Source organism: Rhinatrema bivittatum, chromosome 17 (assembly GCF_901001135.1).
Source record: "Rhinatrema bivittatum chromosome 17, aRhiBiv1.1, whole genome shotgun sequence".
Classification (NCBI taxonomy): domain Eukaryota; kingdom Metazoa; phylum Chordata; class Amphibia; order Gymnophiona; family Rhinatrematidae; genus Rhinatrema; species Rhinatrema bivittatum.
This window is the reverse complement of record NC_042631.1, coordinates 7,674,719-7,693,728: the sequence shown is the minus strand read 5'-3', so window position 1 is coordinate 7,693,728 and position 19,010 is coordinate 7,674,719. Positions and strand designations below refer to the sequence as shown.

Genomic DNA, 19,010 nt, shown 5'->3' with positions numbered 1-19,010 from the left:
AGGTTTGGACAAGTTCCTGGAGGAAAAGTCCATTAAGAATGATTAAGGTAGAGTTGCAGAAATCCCCTGCTTATTCTTGGGATAAGCAGCTCAGAATCTATCTGCTCCTTGGGAACCTGCCAGGTTCTTGTGACCTGGCTTGGCCACTGTTGGAAAAAGGATACTGGGCTTATTTAGATTTATTTATTTACATTTTTATATTCCGCTTTTTGCACTTTTTTCAGCACTTCAAAGTAGTTTAGTTACTGTAGGCTTGATAGACCCTTGGACAGACTCAGTACTGCAAGTCTTATGTTCTCTAGCTCCAATTACACCCAAAGGGGCGGATTTTAAAAAGTATTTACTCGAGCAAAACTGGTTTTTGCTCGAGTAAATACACTTTACTCAAGTAAGTGGGCTTTTCAAAATTGCTACAATATATGCCATTGAATTGTCCATAGGATTTACTCAAGTAAGTGCACTTTACTTGAGTAAATAGCTTTTGAAAATTGCTACGATAGTATGTCACATTTACATGCGTAACTCCTTTGAAAATGACCCCCAAAGTGTTGAGTAATCTATGGACATAATCCCTGCTGTAGGAAGCAGTGAGAAAAGAGGCAGGTTTGTGAATCCCTCTAGGCCACCTTTCCTCCCCACTGGTCCTTGGGTACTTTCCATGGTCGCCAGATCCTTGGACTACCTGTGGGCAGAGATATCTGATGAATCTTCACCATGGAGGTCATGAAAAGCAGGCCTGTTCCCAGCTCTCTAGGACTGGAGCTGCCTACCACCTGCCCCATGGTAGTAAAAAAAATGATTTGTGGCTGGGGGGAGGGCACTCAGACAGCACCTGGGCCCTCCTGGATGCTTCCGTTTTATTTGAGAAAATGTTTATATAACATATCCTACAGTCTACATAGAGTAATATAATTTACTTATTTTATTTAATCCTATTTGTAACATACTTTATCTTCTACATCACCCTGCCATGTGATAAGGGCCTACAAATGGAAGCAGATGAAATAAGACCAGTTGAAAGAGTTTATTTTCGTTTTCTTAAGCTTCTTAAAGTCAGAGAGCATGTGATCTTCTCCCCTTTAGTGATGGTTAATCCCCAAAGATTGTCCTTTTCTCCAGCCCCCATGCCAGTCTCCTTATTCTCATGTGAGTCCCGTCTCATGACTTTCAGTCACAATGAAACAGGAACTTCAGCTGCAAGCAGCAGCCCGAGTGTCTGAAAGCACACGATTATTATAGGCAGTTACAAACAGCCCGGGGCAAGGTGCCTCAACCTGATCATCTGTGCCGATAGAACTCATCAGTTCAGGTCCTATCTAGGGCTAGGCTGATGGTGACTGCAGCCTGTTGTTAGTCTCTGTGTGTGTATCTGGGAAATGAGTTGGCACCCTCAATACCGCCTAATTAGAACGGGAAGGAAGTGCTCTCTATTGCTTAGAATAATGAGCCGACAACCAGGGAAACCAGGACTCAAATCCTGCTCCTCTCACTGACGCTCCTTGTGGTCTTGGGAATGTCCCTTTAATCTCCTCTGTAGCAGATAAGGAAACATAGACCAGTCGATACAGTTCTGATGAATATTTATTAGGGAGATTAAATAATTACAAAAGAAATTGTGTAATCCAAATATCCCACTCTGGCCAAGTTTCACCTATTACATGGGCTGTATCTTTAAAAAAAATGTGTATGTTCCACAATAGGCGCGGTATGATGGCACAAATATAGCAAATGGGCACAAAAAATTGTTTTTGTTTTGCACTTTCAAAGGTAGTGCTCACATCACCGTCTCTTAAATAAGGAGCAGCTATAATTTTTTTATCTCTATTTAAAATAATAATAATAACCCACATTCGTTGCATTCTAAATAGCGCTAAAAAACGATACCTGGCTTTCATAGACCGTCTTCCGGGCTGTCTTTTGGGATCTTTGTCTCCTCTGGCCTGAGGAATGCACTTAAAAGCTGCCATCCTAAGCTGCAGGAATGGCCTGGTGCCAGGAGAAATTTTTCTTGCAATACTGGTCCATTTACATAATATGTGAATTAATTATGAAGCGATTCTCTTATGGCAAAGTCCAGCCACTTTGTCCCCTTCTATGTTATCACTGGTTTTATATGCGGTGGGGTTCTGTATGATCGACTGTCAGTGCCTACTTTGAATTTGACACCTATAGCATCTCCTCAGCTAGGTAACAGAACACATTTATGTAAATAAAGGTCTTGTATTTTAATTAGGCTATATCGAGGGCACCAACTCATTTCCCAGACACCTACTAATAACAGATTACAATCGTTATAAGCCTAGCCCCAGGTAGGACTTGAACTGACGAGCTCAAGATAAAAAGTTCTATATGGACTTTAGTGCAAAAAATATCAACTACACCTCCCCAAGTTGTAGCAGTAAACCAGCAATTTGTGTGATTTTACAGGTGAAATGTAAGTTTGTGAAAATTGCAAATGAACTGATTGTGCTTGATTCTTCAGCTCACTAGCGATTTTCATGCAAGTTTTGTATTTCTTTTTATAAATGCAAAATTGTATACAGAAAAATGGCAAAGTATGCAAAGATTCACAAATGCGATTATACACATTATTTGCAGTTTTCCTGCATTATTGCACTTGCAATGGCAAACTGCATATTAGTACATAAGCCCCTTAGATATTTAAGCTCTGTAAGGAAGGGACTTCTATAGCACTACATGCATCCAGCAGTGCTATAAAAAGATAAGTGCTGTTATGCTAAAATATTTGCACTTCTGGTCAACTAGTAGGAAATAAACATCACTTAATTTGTTTTAAATTAAATGCACAGAAGAGTAATTAATAATGCAGTGCAGTAATTCTGAGGATTGGGCGGTTTTTTTTTCCAGGAGCATTTGGTTATTTTGAAGTGACCCACGACATCACAAAATACTCAAAGGCCTCGGTGTTCAAGCACGTTGGGAAGAAAACACCCATCGCTGTCAGATTCTCCACTGTAGGTGAGTCCTGGGTGACAGGATGCAGCAGTCTATGTGGAGGGGGTAGCTCGAGATTTCTTCCTATACCCGTCAGCATCTCCTCATAATAGGATGCACTGCAGTGGGAATGGGAGGGCTGCACGAATGAAGTCACTTTGCTGATGGTCCAAGACTGGGTTTAGATGACCGCTTACGTCCATGGTAGTTTCACTGGCAACAAATCCCCTTGTCCATTTTTATTTATTTATTTATTTTTTTAAGAAAGCAGGGCTGCTGTCTCAGTTTGTAGATGCAGCAGGTTTCTTCTCTGTACCTCATAGTAACTGAACTGGTGTGGCCAGATGATTTTGTTTTTTGTTCTTTCTATAGCTTGACACTTTCCTCCTCCTTTTGGGCGACCAGCTCAATCAGTACAGGCTACGGTGACATGACTTGACATTGGCAGTTATCTGAGGTTTTCCCCCTTTTTTTATTACCTCCCTCCAACCTTGCCCAGCCATTGTAGTGACGGTTCTTGGCTGGGGAGCCACTGACTGCAGTTCCCTCCGGAGCCCGGCTACAAGGTGTCATCATTGTAGCATCTCCAGTGTCAAACCAGGTCTCCGCATGGCAGCTTAGCACATTGACACCGAGCTACAGGACTGGCCCCCAGCCAAGTCTTGAGGTTTATTACCCTTCTGACAGGTCTCCAGCTCACAGGCCTCTCTTTCTCCTTGGGAAATGCTAATCACGAATCCCAGCTTTCTTTGGTAGGGGGAAGGAGGAAGGCAGACGGTCGGGATGTGATACGTAGTCAACGGCACCTTGTGACCACATTCCTAAACTAATTCAGACCCCATTAGACTGTCCAGCCTCGATCTGTACCCATTCTAGATCTGGGGGTTTTAGTCTGCATCTTTGTGACCAAAAAGGCGGTTTTGGTCTTCCTCTTTGCAGCTGGAGAATCTGGCTCAGCCGACACTGTCCGTGACCCCCGAGGGTTTGCAGTGAAAATGTACACAGAGGAGGGCAACTGGGACCTTACTGGAAACAACACCCCCATCTTCTTTATTAAAGACCCATTTATGGTGAGTGGAAGACACTTTATTTAATTATGTACCTGCACTTGATCAAGATGTATTTAAAGGTATGAGTTGCATACCTTTTACGATGGATTTGCATAAATATAGGATTTTTTGTCAGCACAGTCTTAATAAATAATAGATGTGCTACAGTTCAGCTAATCCACGCTTTCTGCTTAGGATTGCAGAGTTCATTATTCAGTACATTTCATAGTCTATAGAATGAGGAGCACAGTAGAAACGCAGCTCTGATTCTATAGAATGAGGGGTGCGGCAGAAATGCAGCTCTGAATGTATAGAATGAGGGGTGCGGCAGAAATGCAGCTCTGATTCTATAGAATGAGGGGTGCGGCAGAAATGCAGCTCTGATTCTATAGAATGAGGAGTTTCGTAGAAATGCAGCTCTGAATGTATAGAATGAGGAGCTCAGCAGAAACGCAGCTCTGATTCTATAGAATGAGGAGTTTCGTAGAAATGCAGCTCTGATTCTATAGAATGAGGGGTGCGGCAGAAACGCAGCTCTGATTCTATAGAATGAGGAGTTTCGTAGAAACGCAGCTCTGATTCTATAGAATGAGGAGTTTCGTAGAAATGCAGCTCTGAATGTATAGAATGAGGAGCTCAGCAGAAATGCAGCTCTGATTCTATAGAATGAGGAGTTTCGTAGAAACGCAGCTCTGAATGTATAGAATGAGGAGCTCAGCAGAAACGCAGCTCTGAATGTATAGAATGAGGAGCTCAGCAGAAACGCAGCTCTGATTCTATAGAATGAGGAGCTCAGCAGAAACGCAGCTCTGATTCTATAGAATGAGGAGTTTCGTAGAAACGCAGCTCTGATTCTATAGAATGAGGAGTTTCGTAGAAACGCAGCTCTGATTCTATAGAATGAGGAGTTTCGTAGAAATGCAGCTCTGATTCTAGCCTTTTGGCTAAGATCCAAGTGCAAGGTCCAAGCTATGAGCCTGAGGAATGGTCCCTTTGTGGTCTTCTGGCTGCAATTGAGAGCCTGAAACTATAAGGGGTGTTACTGCACTCATTCTTACCCTTTGGGAACGTGACAGTGTTACAACCATGGCCAAAGTAGGAGGCTTAAACCTCCTGCTTAAAAAATTTCAATAAATTGGTTAGAACACTGCAAATGCCTTTAAATATCATGGAAGGATTTAATCCTGAGCCAATAGCGTCCTGTTAGTGGGGAAGGGAACCTAACTACTGAGGATTAGTCCAGTAAAAAGTATCACTTTATAGTTTTTGTTTATTGACCATGCTACTTGTTTCAGGAAACCTGACAATCTCCGGTTGTTTTCTGTTTAATTTTAACTGTTAATTGTATAGATGATGGACAGACGGACCTGAGCATCTTAAGACAGGGGCTGAGGTCATTGGAGTATCCACATCTTAAAGCGTGCACTTATCGTAGGAAATATCCCAACGCATTTACTCTCTTCGATGCATAGTCAGAAAATAAAATGAAATCTGCATTGTTCTTGCATTTTCCTGAGCAGTGAGGTACAGGTTTAGGCTTACAGGCTGTGTATCTGATAGCTTTAACTTTTAATCCTCTCTTAGCTGATTATCACATTCCATTCCTTCTCTAAAGCTTTAAGTTTTTGGCTAGTGAGCCCCCAATCCCTCCCCCTCACACCCCAGGAATAAATATTTAGTTTGTGATCCACTGAAAGCCTTAGTCTTGATAATATGACATTCCTTAAGGGGCTGTAATTACAGGGGAGCACTGGGAGATTCTCTATCCCATTCGTCCTATCTGGGTGTGGGGCATTTGATGTCATTGACTAATGCTTTGCTTCGTAAAGAGAAAACACCTTGTATTTCATGGTTGTTTAACTTCGCCACTCTCTGTGATGACGAGGATGCAGGGGAACGCTTATTCTCCAAATACAAAGAGCTTTATACAGTCAGGTGAAAGCGCTGCCTGCTCCTCCACCCAACCCCCAATGACTCGGGCAGAAGCTGAGGCCACCATGCCTGTCCCCCCCCACAAGGGAAAAGAGGGGATGTGGTGGCCTTGCTGACCGCACTGGTACTGTCGACACAAAATGGCCCCTTCCAGGAGCAGCAGGAGGGTTCCGGTGATCCACAGAAATTGTACCAGGCCAGCAGTCCCTCTCATCGGGCCGGACAGTCAGGCAGCATGAATTCTGGGCCTGAGACATCAGAAACAACTCGTACCTGCATATACAGGCTAATTTTCATGACTGTGCCTGGTGGATGGGAAAACGAGTCAAAACTGTATTATGTGTCGCCCGCAGCTTGTGTGTTGACCTTTGCTTCTGCGCGTCTAAGCAGACTAACCCAGAGCCCGCACTACCTCATTCTAATTACAGATTGAAAGCCGTGTTATTAGAGCTACTTCCCTAGTTAGAGGTGACGCGATCAAACCGCCTGCGCTCTGGAGGCGGCGAGGAAGATTACCCACCTTAGAGCTGAGCGTCTTGACCTGTCTGCAGTCATTCTTTCTTAAAGATTTTAATACTTTTGATATATGCACCTATGAAGTAATGTTTCATTTTAAATCCTGTCGCTCCCTGCGCCTTTTGCTTTTTATTTGATATTTGGATGCACTAATGATCTCAGCCTAGTTCTTTTACAGAAGACGTAAAGATTTTTGCACCTCATCGAGGGGATTTTGATTGATCTGCCTGTCTCTGTGTGTTTTAGCTAAACTCAGTCTGTGTCAGGCAATATTTTGGAATGCCAAATTTGTTTCTGTTAGGGGAAAAAAATCATTTCTAGTCTGGGACCATTTTCAGTCATTTTCTTTTTTTTTCATTCAAAATTAGTTTCCTTTTAAGTATGAAAATGTTGTAAAAGGAGAGATTCTGTAGCAAGTTTCACATGCGTAGACATTTTTTTTTTTACTATATTGCAGAGATTGGCAAGCTAAGCAGGTCCTTTTTTAAAAAGCATTTTGCTATAGGCAGCACAGAAGGGGGAAGCACATTCTTATGTGCCATGACTGCTGTGCGTTTCCTAAGAGTGGCCAAACTCTAAGAGGAACGTAGCTAATTCTGTACAGAGGAAATTCTAAGCCTCATCCGCTAGTATAATCTCACAGATTATATTTTGATTGGATGTACAGTATAATTTAATATTGTAACTCCTAAAAAAGTTGACGACTATCAGGCTGATGCAATATCTACGCAGGGGAAAAACGGGTGCTGGTGATTGAGCCCATCCTCCTCCCCCGGCACGCGATGCAGGATGCTAATGAACCACTGCGTTAAAAAGGAGACGCTTTTCAGTTCAACTTTTGGGCTCCTCAAAATGTAATGCCAGTTCCTGGGCTGGCATTAATTTGTGAGGGTTATTTTTTACATCAGGGAGGTTCTAGCTTTCAGCCTCATCAATATGCCATTTACATACGATGAGCATAATTAGCTACACTCTGGTTTGTATGCACATTCTGGACGCGCCGATCCCCTTCTTGCATCATGGGTCATGGATGCTCGTCCAACTGCGGGTGAACCTGTGCGCTAGCCTGAGCGCACGGTGCTGCATCGGCCTGTAGATCAGCATTGTAACAGAGAAAAGTTTTCATGTTGACAGCTTCCCGGGTGAAGAGCTTCCTGCTTACCTGACAGTGATTTCTCTTTCTATAGCATATTCTGTAGCTGGTGTTCTGCAGGTAGCTGTCTCCAGATGTCCACACCACCTTTTCTCTGCCACATCGGCTCTGCATGTCCTCGGATTCATTCCCAACTCTCCATGGGTAGTCTGGATCTGCCTCTGACTTTTCTCTTTTCCTTCCTAGTTCCCCTCCTTCATTCACTCTCAGAAGAGGAACCCTCAGACTCACCTAAAGGATCCAGACATGGTGTGGGACTTCTGGACCCTTCGCCCTGAATGCCTGCACCAGGTGGGAAGGTTTTTGTGCGTATTCTGAAACCGAAGGGTTGAAGCCTTGGCAATTGGTGCCACTTGCGTTCAAACCCCTTTTTGTGTCCAATGTATGTGCACGCAATTTTCTCAGAAATTTCTAGAAATTCATGGCATGATGTTTCACAGAATTCATTTGGGCGGGAAGTTTCAAATTGTAACAGTTTTCGTTGTAAACTTAGTGATCGATTGACTTAAATGATTTCTCCCGTTTGTCTTCTCTGTAAAGGACTTTCTATGCATTATCGCACAGTAATCCCTCTGACTCTCTGCTGCAGGTTTCCTTCTTATTTAGCGATCGTGGGATTCCCGATGGGCATCGCCACATGAACGGTTATGGATCCCACACTTTCAAGCTGGTGAACGCTAAAGGGGAGGCCGTTTACTGCAAATTCCACTTTAAGGTACTGATTGCAACTTCCCTTCCTCAGAACCCAGCAAAGAGAAACCGGAAATTTAATTACAGCGCAAAGAGAGGCGGAAAATTAATAGCAAGGCTGTCGTCGTGGCTTTACTGCATGAAATCATGGCCTCCATCAGACCTGCAGAGTTCTGCCTCTACAATGGGCTTAGGGAGCTTTAAGTAACGGTTTGTCCTCATCACACGACCTGTCTGGTGCTCTGCGGTGCACATTTGTACCACAGCAATTCACATTAAGACTGGCCTGGTCCATAGCTCTCAAACTCTGGTTTTTGCAAGCCTGCAAATTCAGCAATTGTACTCTAAGAAAATAACTAGAAGTGATAATGAATAAAGAGTTTTGAAAATACAGGCAAATTTGAGCCTAATGGCTTTTATGTACATTTTAATTTACAGAGCAAATATGGAGCTGCAGTCTCATAGAGCCACAATTTTTGGAAACCTGGACCAGTGTCACAGATAATTTGGGTTTGGAGTTAAATAAAATTACTGAGGTCCTCTTTATTTTGATTTTAATTTAATTCCACTGCAGATATATCAGATTTTACCTTCTGCCCTGCCCCCTGTTATGAATCTCAGTAAATCAAGAAACAGTTAAGCTGCTGCTCATCAGAATCCTGTTAGTGTACGTTCGTTCTGAATTTAATTCTACAAAAGCAAGCTTGGTGCCACTTTTTAAACCATGAAGGTACATAAAAGTTGACCCCCTCAGGAAGGCGGTAGCCCTGCCCAGTCATGGGCCTGGGTCCTGAGACAGTTAACACAGCACTGGTGCAGCTCAGCAGCACGGCTGAGTGGTTTATATTAAGGGTTTTCTTTCTACACATTCACTGGCCCTTGCAAGAGAAGATACGTTTCATCATTTATTATGTCTGTACATTACTTTCTGATTGTGATTGCTTAATGGTAAGGTTCTGAGCCAGCAAATGAATGAATTAAAAGTGATTTAATCTGACATCGCATGGCAGGAGGCGGTTTATTGCAATATAGAGCACTATTCTAGTATCTGATGCTGCGTTCAGTAATCTGATGTTTGTTTTTTTTACATGTATAGAGTAGAGTTTGAAAATATTTTTGTAAGACTGTTGTCCGTAATGGTTTGCTTTGACATTTGAATTTAATTACATTATGCTTTTGAATGCAGCAGGAACACCTGAAGAGTGGACTCTGAGAAGGAGGTTTTTAACAAGGGAGTGTGGCTCTAATAAAGGTTTAGACCTTTCATCCCAGCAAAGCATAAAACTACAGTGCAAAATACAATGAGAGATGTATTAAGACAAGAAAAAAAGAATGTCGGAGAAATAAGGCCTAGAAGAAGCCATAGAGCCATGAAACAGATAAACTTATCTCTTGAAGGATCTTTAGGTAGATTCCTACTGATGCTTTGAAAGGCCTTCAAAGTTAGGAGTCATTTTTTTACCTGGACTTTTGTTGACTTAGCAGTCAGTTTGTTAAATGAGTTCCTTCGTTATCATTTTAGACTGATCAAGGGATAAAAAACCTGTCAGTTGAGAAAGCAGACAGGTTGGCGTCCAGCGACCCTGACTATGCAATCAGTGACCTCTACCAAGCCATCGCTACTGAAAACTTCCCATCTTGGACATTCTACATCCAGGTCATGACCTTTGCACAAGCAGAGAAATTTCCCTTTAACCCATTTGATTTAACCAAGGTAAGAGAATGTGTGAATGTGCAGTACCTCATTATTATGCAAATCATCAAACACGGCTCTCTCTTTCTAAATAGCATTTCATCCTAGTTGGCCAAAAACAAGGCTGAAATGCTTTTTCATGGATGCACAGTGCTTATGGATTTTCATATAAATATGCCATTATCCAAATAATTCACTGTACTTTTATTTCTGCCTCTCATCATTTTGACAAAGCCCTTCTCAAGCAATAAAGGCATTTCCACTATTGCAGAACTAAAGAGATTTAGTTATCTCATTGATATGCCACACTCCCCGGACTTTATTCTTTATTGTATTCCAGATTTGGCCTCATAAGGATTATCCTCTCATCCCTGTGGGTAAACTGGTTTTAAACAAAAACCCAGTCAATTATTTTGCGGAGGTGGAGCAATTGGCTTTTGATCCAAGTAACATGCCGCCAGGCATCGAACCGAGTCCCGACAAGATGCTGCAGGTAAGTCAGGAGGCAATTCCTGAAGTCGGATCCCCTGAATTTCCCAGAGTTAGCAAAAAACCTTGAATCTCGGCATGTTCCAATGTCAACAGTTGACTCTCTCCATGGAAAAATGCAGTTACCAAATGCATCCATGTCATCGGTTCCAGGTTAAGTTAGTCCTGATTTTGTCTCATTGCTTGTAGCAATTTACAATTCCAGTATCCCTTAGAAAAGCAACACAAGTCTGTACATAGAGTGAGACAAAGCAAAGACTGGTGCAGTCAGTAGAGATGTGCATTCGTTTTTGCTGAATGGAAAATTTCAACGAAATTGTCCAATTCAGCAGGTTTCAGGAGCCCGAAAAAGATCGGGATTTTCCCGTTTTTTTTGCAAAAATTCATTTTTCCGGTTAGTGCGCACTAACGGGTGTCAGTGCGCGCTAACTCCCGTTAGAAAGCATGGGATAATTAAAGAGGATCCTTGATTGCGAAAAAGCAAAAGTCAAGAGAATGCCTCTGGTCTATGACATTGCAACAGGAAGCAAATGACATTATAATCTGCATTACTAACATTGCATCCTAGTAGATGACAGCAGCCAAGGACCAAATGGCCAGTCTATACATTTGTTTCTTTCTACACTGCTCTAGCTGAAGCCATGCAAGCAGGGCCGGTGCAAGGGTATGAGGTGCTCTAGGCTAAGCTTACAACCTTGTGCCCCCCTCCATCCCCAGTCATGCCCTCTCTCTAGGGATTCTTTCCTCTTTTCTTCAGCCGCCATCGGCAGTCAGGCTCACACTGGTGTGTTTGCTGCCCCCCGAGAGCTGGTGCTTTAGGTGACCGCCTAGTTCACCTAATGGAAGCACTGGCCCTGCATGCAAGCAGGATATCGTCCTATTATTATTATTATTATTATTATTATCATAATCTGTATAGTGAATGCCAGGTGTGCGCAGCAGTGTACAGATCCATATAATGGACAGTGTCTGCTTCTTGGAGCTAACAATCTAGTCAAGACAGACAGGACAATTAAGAGGTTAGTGCAGTTCACTGGAGGATTTTGATGATCATCAAATGTGATGTTGGGGCTGTAATTGTTTAAGGAGAGCTCTATGGATGTTGTTACTGATCGGCCTTTTCTTATTTAGTGCAATAAGGTATAGAATATCAACTCTGCTCAGCTTATGAAACAGGTAAATTCTAAAGGCTCACCCCCGTTACCACGAGAAACTGACATTTAGGCCAGATATGGGCTGCATAGGGCTATAAAAGGGTCAGTTCTAAAACAGTAGGAAGACACTAGACCAGGTGGGATAAAGGTAGGATTAATCGAGAGAAAGGCATACATTAGTTAACACTCGGTGCCTTGCCTCACCTGTGTCTTTTTCCCATTCCCTCACCCTTATTTGGAAGGGATTCTGGAATACACTGGTACAAAAATTTTACGTGCAATGAAATTTATGCCCTATGTGTCCATGGATGGGCTCCATTCTTCACAGGATTGCTGCTCTCTGTAAAACATTATCTTGACATTTGGCAGCACTGCTAAAGTTATAATGGCACCATATAAACCAAATCAAATTTGTTCCAGGGCCGTCTTTTCTCCTATCCGGATACTCATAGACACCGCCTTGGGGCTAATTATCTGCAGATCCCTGTAAACTGCCCCTACAGAACACGTGTCACCAACTATCAGAGGGATGGACCCATGTGCTTATCTGACAACCAAGGTGAGCAGGAGTGTGCAATACGGTGAAATTGATGACCTTATGGTAACCCCCATTTAGCCGCAGTGATGTTATTAAAATTGGAAGATCAAAATAGCTGTAAAAGAACCATTCACAAGTGCTTCTATGCTTGCGTCTATTGACCAACTATGTAAAGGCATCCCTAGCACATTAGAAAGGTAAGACTTTCACTGCTTGACAAGCTATTGGAATAATTAAAAAATGCATTTTAGGAAGTTTGAAACAACATTTCCAGTATTTACACTTGCAACTTTATCAGATTAATTCAGTGTCAAGCAAAGAGCAGCCAATGGCTGCCATAAGCGAGGGATATCAGAGATAAAACAGAAGTTAATATCTCTGTCTGGGTCCAGGGGAATAAAATCATTCATAGACTTCAAGCAACCCGACACATGCCAGCTAAGTCCATGGATGCTGCACTTTTTTGTATGAAAACAAACTCATTCCCCAAATTCCTCCCCCTCCCTTTTTTGCCTCTGCTAGAGAAGATAATATATTAGCACACATGGAAATTTTAAGAGCAATGTTTGTTCCCATTGGCAGTGAAAGCGTCCCGGGTGCTTGGAAGCTTTTCAGCTGGGAGGAGATGCTGACCTGCCTTTTAGAGTCACAATCCGGCAGGTTAAGTACATTGGACTGATTGGCAGTGGAGTGCAGCCGGCACGTCAGAGAGCCTTAAGGTGCCGACGCACTCACCCTGCAAACTGGATGCAGCAGATACTGCAACGTGCTGGGCAACGTCAGGAAGGGCAATGCTCCCTAATTCTCCATGCACTCTCATGGGCTTCTGTGTTCTGATTCTTGTCAGCTTTCTCTGACAGAAAGCATCCCCACCCCTTAAAAAAAAAAAAAAAATCAAACTAGTGAGCTTCACGATTGGTTTTTCTTCAACATAGAAAGGAAGCTGTTGCCAGGGTACAGGGTTCAAACTTCATTTGGCAAGTGGTAGTACCCAGCCTGTATTAATGAAATCATTTATTGAAATTCTCAAAGTTTCTCCTCTGTAGTTCCCCAGCTTGAGTTAATGTTTACTGTCTCGGGGGGCATTTAAGACATTTTAACCAAATCAGAAAGAGCAAAGCATGTTAGCAACCAAGAAAGCCCTGCACACAGAACTGGAAGGGTCTTTTTACATTGTAAAAGTCATTTCACTTTCCCCTGTCACCCGTAAGGTTTATCAGTGATGCGTAAACGGGGCCGGCGGGGGCCTAGAGTGCCGGGGAGGGGCGGTGGCAGAGTAGCCGGTAAGGGCAGCAGTTTTGAAAGGACAGACGAGATGAGAAGTGGTGTGCGAGAGGCATGGAAGGTAGAGGGCGTTTTCCGGTTTGGGGTATGTATTTTCTGAGGAGGCGGGGACATTTGTCACGTGTGATTATTGGAGAGAGACATCACGTGATGACATCACGTGGTGACATCACGCCCAGGGCGGCGGTGCACCCTTCCACCCGCACTGTGTGTAAAGCACTGTAAAGAATGGTTTGTGTCAGAGGTTGTCTGAATATGACGCGCCTTGATAGTTTGGGGTCACAACGCTCAGGGAAGCATGAATTAGTTATCCACTGTATGGATTTGTTCCTTTGTTAAATGTTTAATAGAAAAATCTCATAGAATGTGGAACTTGTTCTACTTTATTCCCTTTAGCCAGCATCTAAATATCTTTGCTTTTTATCCAAGCATTTTCTTAATTTTGTTGCTCGGTTTTGCTTGTCTCGTGAATCGCACTCTCCTCCCCTTCAGGTACAGCGGCTCCTGAACCCCAGGACACTTAGGCCAGATTTGGGCTCCATATGGTTATAAAAGGGGTTTGTAGTTACCCTTGTGGTAAAGCGCAAAGGTTATTGTTGGAAGGCACATACAGGCATCCATTCCTAGCACCACAGAAGTATAAATAGCACAAGACTTCTCTTTTGCAGAATATTTATATTTTTAGGAAGGGTTCAACGTTTCATTTCTCAGTTACTGTGGCGGAGCACTTGGTGTCTCTAAAGCTCTCTCCTTCTGACTGTTACTCTTCTCCGCCTCCACTTTCTCTCTGTCCTGTGACGGCAGCTTCTGGCTGCGTGATCATCAGCCTACCCACCATGATGTTACTCTTCAATTATCGCGCAGCGTGGTAGGAGACATTGTGATCTCACTGGACCCTGTAAACGTCAGTCCACACACGGTTTTGAGGTTCCCAGGGTGTTTTTTTATTTTTAAAAAAATTAAATCAGAGGGATCGCAAATTCCAAACAAAACCACAGTCTCTGTATCCCCCATCCAAAAACAACAAACAGGAAATCTTCAGTACAAGTCGCTGCTTACAGATGCTTGAGCAATATTTGAATTGTTCCCAGTTTCAGCCCTGGAGGGCTGTGCAGGTGCAGTGTAAATGCACAGGAATTTTCTGCTTGCGTTGCGCACTTGCCACCTTTCTCCAGCACAGGATGTCACATCAGTAATAGGGTTATCTGGACACCTATGCAACACTCGGGGATCCGGTCCTTGTTCTCAACTGAGTACCACTGCTAGATGAAGAAGTAAAGCCTTCCAAAGATCCCATACCCTGATATCTTTCACAGATGGAATTGCTTTGCCAGCTTGCAGATGGTGTGAGTGAAGCAACCAGAGAACATGGGCTTCATTTATCAAGCCTCATGAAATAACTATTTAAAGCCCTTCAGTGTCTCCATCCACAGGTAACTCCCTGGAGGTGAAGTTTTGCAGCTTGCCCCTCTCAGAAGCCCTGCAGACCCTCCTCTCTCCTCTAGAGGCAGCTTGCCCCTCTCAGAAGCCCTGCAGACCCTCCTCTCTCCTCTAGAGGCAGCTTGCCCCTCTCAGAAGCCCTGCAGACCCTCCTCTCTCCTCTAGAGGCAGCTTGTCCTTCTCAGAAGCCCTGCAGACCCTCCTCTCTCCTCTAGAGGCAGCTTGTCCTTCTCAGAAGCCCTGCAGACCCTCCTCTCTCCTCTCCACTCTAGGCAGACCCTCCTCTCTCCTCTCCACTCTAAAGGCAGCTTGTCCTTCTTCTCAGAAGCCCTGCAGACCCTCCTCTCTCCTCTCCACTCTAGAGGCAGCTCAGTATTCCTCTAGAGGGCCTCAGACTCTGACTGGCACAATCCAAAATGCAGGGGCGCATGGATTTAGGGCAGTACCATTTCTGATCTACAGCGCGGGCCCTTACACTCAGACTGCCTGAGAGGGTCAGGGTACTTGTTGCCTTACTCTGTCCTTCACGGAGAAGGTGCTTGGAATTAGATGGTCCTCGCTCATGGGCTCTGTTCATTAGGGATGTGCAGGGGCAACATTTTCAGTTTAGTTCTTTTATTAAATTTTTTTTTTGTTTCTCGGGGGGGGGGAGTGTTAAAGGAAGGGGGGGGGGTCGGGATTTGGGTTTGTTTAATCTTTGCCAAACTGAAATAAACATTAAATTTGAAAACAAAACAAAAAACAAAGAGAAACGGCCCCTTCCCTCTGCTCTCATCCCAGGGTGAAAAGGGAAGGAGTGATCCCCAGCCGCTCCTGCCCCACCGGGTTTCATTTAAATATGGCTCTGGTCTCAGGGCCGGGATGTATATCTAGTACATGAAAATGTATTTTGCCCATCCTTAAACCAGATTGGTTAAGGGCTGGGAACATAAGAACATAAAAAGTTGCCCTACTGGGTCAAAGCGAGGGTCCATCAAGCCCAGCATCCTGACTCCAACAGTGCAATAAATTACTATAACAGAGTTACCACACGCAGTAACATAAATCTTGAAGTCTTCCTGTATGCATTTATGAATTGCGTAAAGTCATTTGGAGCTTGCTTCACCCCAAATCATTTTGGCCCTCTGAAGCAGTGTTTTCTGATCCTGTGATGGCCTTCTTTTTACGGCAGCCAGAATAAACGTGCAAGAGAAAGATCTGCACACGATGGAGATCCAGACTCATGCACATGCCTTACAGATATCCTGCTGAGCTGTGTTTCTGGGACTGGCTTGGGAATCACAGCTTCTGGAGGATGAAAATTAGGGATGTGTGTTCATTTTCTCATGAAATGGAAAATGGAACGAAAAAAAACTTCTTTTGTTTCGTTAGAAAACAAAATGAAAAAAATCCCACCAACATTTTGTGGGGTTGGTTTTTTTTTTTTCCATTTCCTTTTGTTTTGGAAGTAAAACATCTCCCCCCCCTTCTACAGCTCCCCACTCCCCCATCCAAGGGCTTCCAGTCATCAAGATGAGGTTGGGGTGATCCCCAGTCTTCCTGTTCTGCTGTGTTTGTTTTCAAAATGGCGCTGATTGAGCCTTAGTGCTTGACGTTTGGCTTTTTTTCACCGATGTAGCCTCCGTCTTCACGTTTTCTGCATTGGATCATGGATAAAGCATTCATGCAGAAGCGCGAATGTGAACCTTTCTTGTGAACGTCTTTCCCGAATGGGAAGCTGGAGAGGCAGGGAAGCCCGTGTAGGCTTGCAGAGGGATCCCCTTTTGTTTTACTCCTTTCCACTTTGAGGATTTTCCTTTTGGATTATTCTCATCTCCTTTTCAGCAGATCATTGAGTCCAAAAGAAGAAAAAGCGCACTCTTCCAAAAAAAGTCTGAATATTGTATTGTGTGACAGAGCAAGGAATGATCCATCCCCACTTCCCAAAGTCTAAATATTGTATTGTGTGACAGTGCACGGAATGATCCATCCCCACTTCCCAAAGTCTAAATATTGTATTGTGTGACAGTGCACGGAATGATCCATCCCCACTTCCCAAAGTCTGAATATTGTATTGTGTGACAGTGCACGGAATGATCCATCCCCACTTCCCAAAGTCTGAATATTGTATTGTGTGACAGTGCAAGGAATGATCCATCCCCACTTCCCAAAGTCTAAATATTGTATTGTGTGACAGTGCACGGAATGATCCATCCCCACTTCCCAAAGTCTAAATATTGTATTGTGTGACAGTGCACGGAATGATCCATCCCCACTTCCCAAAGTCTGAATATTGTATTGTGTGACAGTGCACGGAATGATCCATCCCCACTTCCCAAAGTCTAAATATTGTATTGTGTGACAGTGCACGGAATGATCCATCCCCACTTCCCAAAGTCTAAATATTGTATTGTGTGACAGTGCACGGAATGATCCATCCCCACTTCCCAAAGTCTAAATATTGTATTGTGTGACAGTGCACGGAATGATCCATCCCCACTTCCCAAAGTCTGAATATTGTATTGTGTGACAGTGCACGGAATGATCCATCCCCACTTCCCAAAGTCTGAATATTGTATTGTGTGACAGTGCACGGAATGATCCATCCCCACTTCCCAAAGTCTAAATATTGTATTGTGTGACAGTGCACGGAATGATCCATCCCCACTTCCCAAAGTCTAAATATTGTATTGTGTGACAGTGCACGGAATGATCCATCCCCACTTCCCAAAGTCTGAATATTGTATTGTGTGACAGTGCACGGAATGATCCATCCCCACTTCCCAAAGTCTGAATATTGTATTGTGTGACAGTGCACGGAATGATCCATCCCCACTTCCCAAAGTCTGAATATTGTATTGTGTGACAGTACACGGAATGATCCATCCCCACTTCCCAAAGTCTGAATATTGTATTGTGTGACAGTACACGGAATGATCCATCCCCACTTCCCAAAGTCTGAATATTGTATTGTGTGACAGTGCACGGAATGATCCATCCCCACTTCCCAAAGTCTAAATATTGTATTGTGTGACAGTACACGGAATGATCCATCCCCACTTCCCAAAGTCTGAATATTGTATTGTGTGACAGTGCACGGAATGATCCATCCCCACTTCCCAAAGTCTGAATATTGTATTGTGTGACAGTGCACGGAATGATCCATCCCCACTTCCCAAAGTCTGAATATTGTATTGTGTGACAGTGCACGGAATGATCCATCCCCACTTCCCAAAGTCTGAATATTGTATTGTGTGACAGTACACGGAATGATCCATCCCCACTTCCCAAAGTCTGAATATTGTATTGTGTGACAGTACACGGAATGATCCATCCCCACTTCCCAAAGTCTGAATATTGTATTGTGTGACAGTACACGGAATGATCCATCCCCACTTCCCAAAGTCTAAATATTGTATTGTGTGACAGTACACGGAATGATCCATCCCCACTTCCCAAAGTCTGAATATTGTATTGTGTGACAGTACACGGAATGAGCCATCCCCACTTCCCAAAGTCTGAATATTGTATTGTGTGACAGTGCACGGAATGATCCATCCCCACTTCCCAAAGTCTGAATATTGTATTGTGTGACAGTGCACGGAATGATCCATCCCCACTTCCCAAAGTCTAAATATTGTATTGTGTGACAGTGCACGGAATGATCCATCCCCACTTCCCAAAGTCTAAATATTGTATTGTGTGACAGTGCACGGAATGATCCATCCCCACTTCCCAAAGTCTAAATATTGTATTGTGTGACAGTGCACGGAATGATCCATCCCCACTTCCCAAAGTCTAAATATTGTATTGTGTGACAGTGCACGGAATGATCCATCCCCACTTCCCAAAGTCTAAATATTGTATTGTGTGACAGTACACGGAATGAGCCATCCCCACTTCCCAAAGTCTGAATATTGTATTGTGTGACAGTGCACGGAATGATCCATCCCCACTTCCCAAAGTCTGAATATTGTATTGTGTGACAGTACACGGAATGATCCATCCCCACTTCCCAAAGTCTGAATATTGTATTGTGTGACAGTACACGGAATGATCCATCCCCACTTCCCAAAGTCTGAATATTGTATTGTGTGACAGTGCACGGAATGATCCATCCCCACTTCCCAAAGTCTGA

The 19,010-nt window shown here is 43.5% G+C and overlaps 1 protein-coding gene across 1 annotated transcript in view; it reads left to right on the top strand.

The window, feature by feature from the left end:
• The window catches only part of LOC115079431 (catalase-like), a 33,145-nt gene that overhangs the window by 8,602 nt on the left and 5,533 nt on the right, over nucleotides 1-19,010 (top strand). Inside the window, exons 3-9 of the mRNA XM_029583023.1 lie at nucleotides 2,869-2,979; nucleotides 3,895-4,025; nucleotides 7,792-7,896; nucleotides 8,195-8,320; nucleotides 9,818-10,009; nucleotides 10,329-10,481; nucleotides 12,052-12,190. Of these exons, the coding sequence (XP_029438883.1) occupies nucleotides 2,869-2,979; nucleotides 3,895-4,025; nucleotides 7,792-7,896; nucleotides 8,195-8,320; nucleotides 9,818-10,009; nucleotides 10,329-10,481; nucleotides 12,052-12,190 (957 nt within the window). The remainder of the gene's footprint in view (nucleotides 1-2,868; nucleotides 2,980-3,894; nucleotides 4,026-7,791; nucleotides 7,897-8,194; nucleotides 8,321-9,817; nucleotides 10,010-10,328; nucleotides 10,482-12,051; nucleotides 12,191-19,010) is intronic.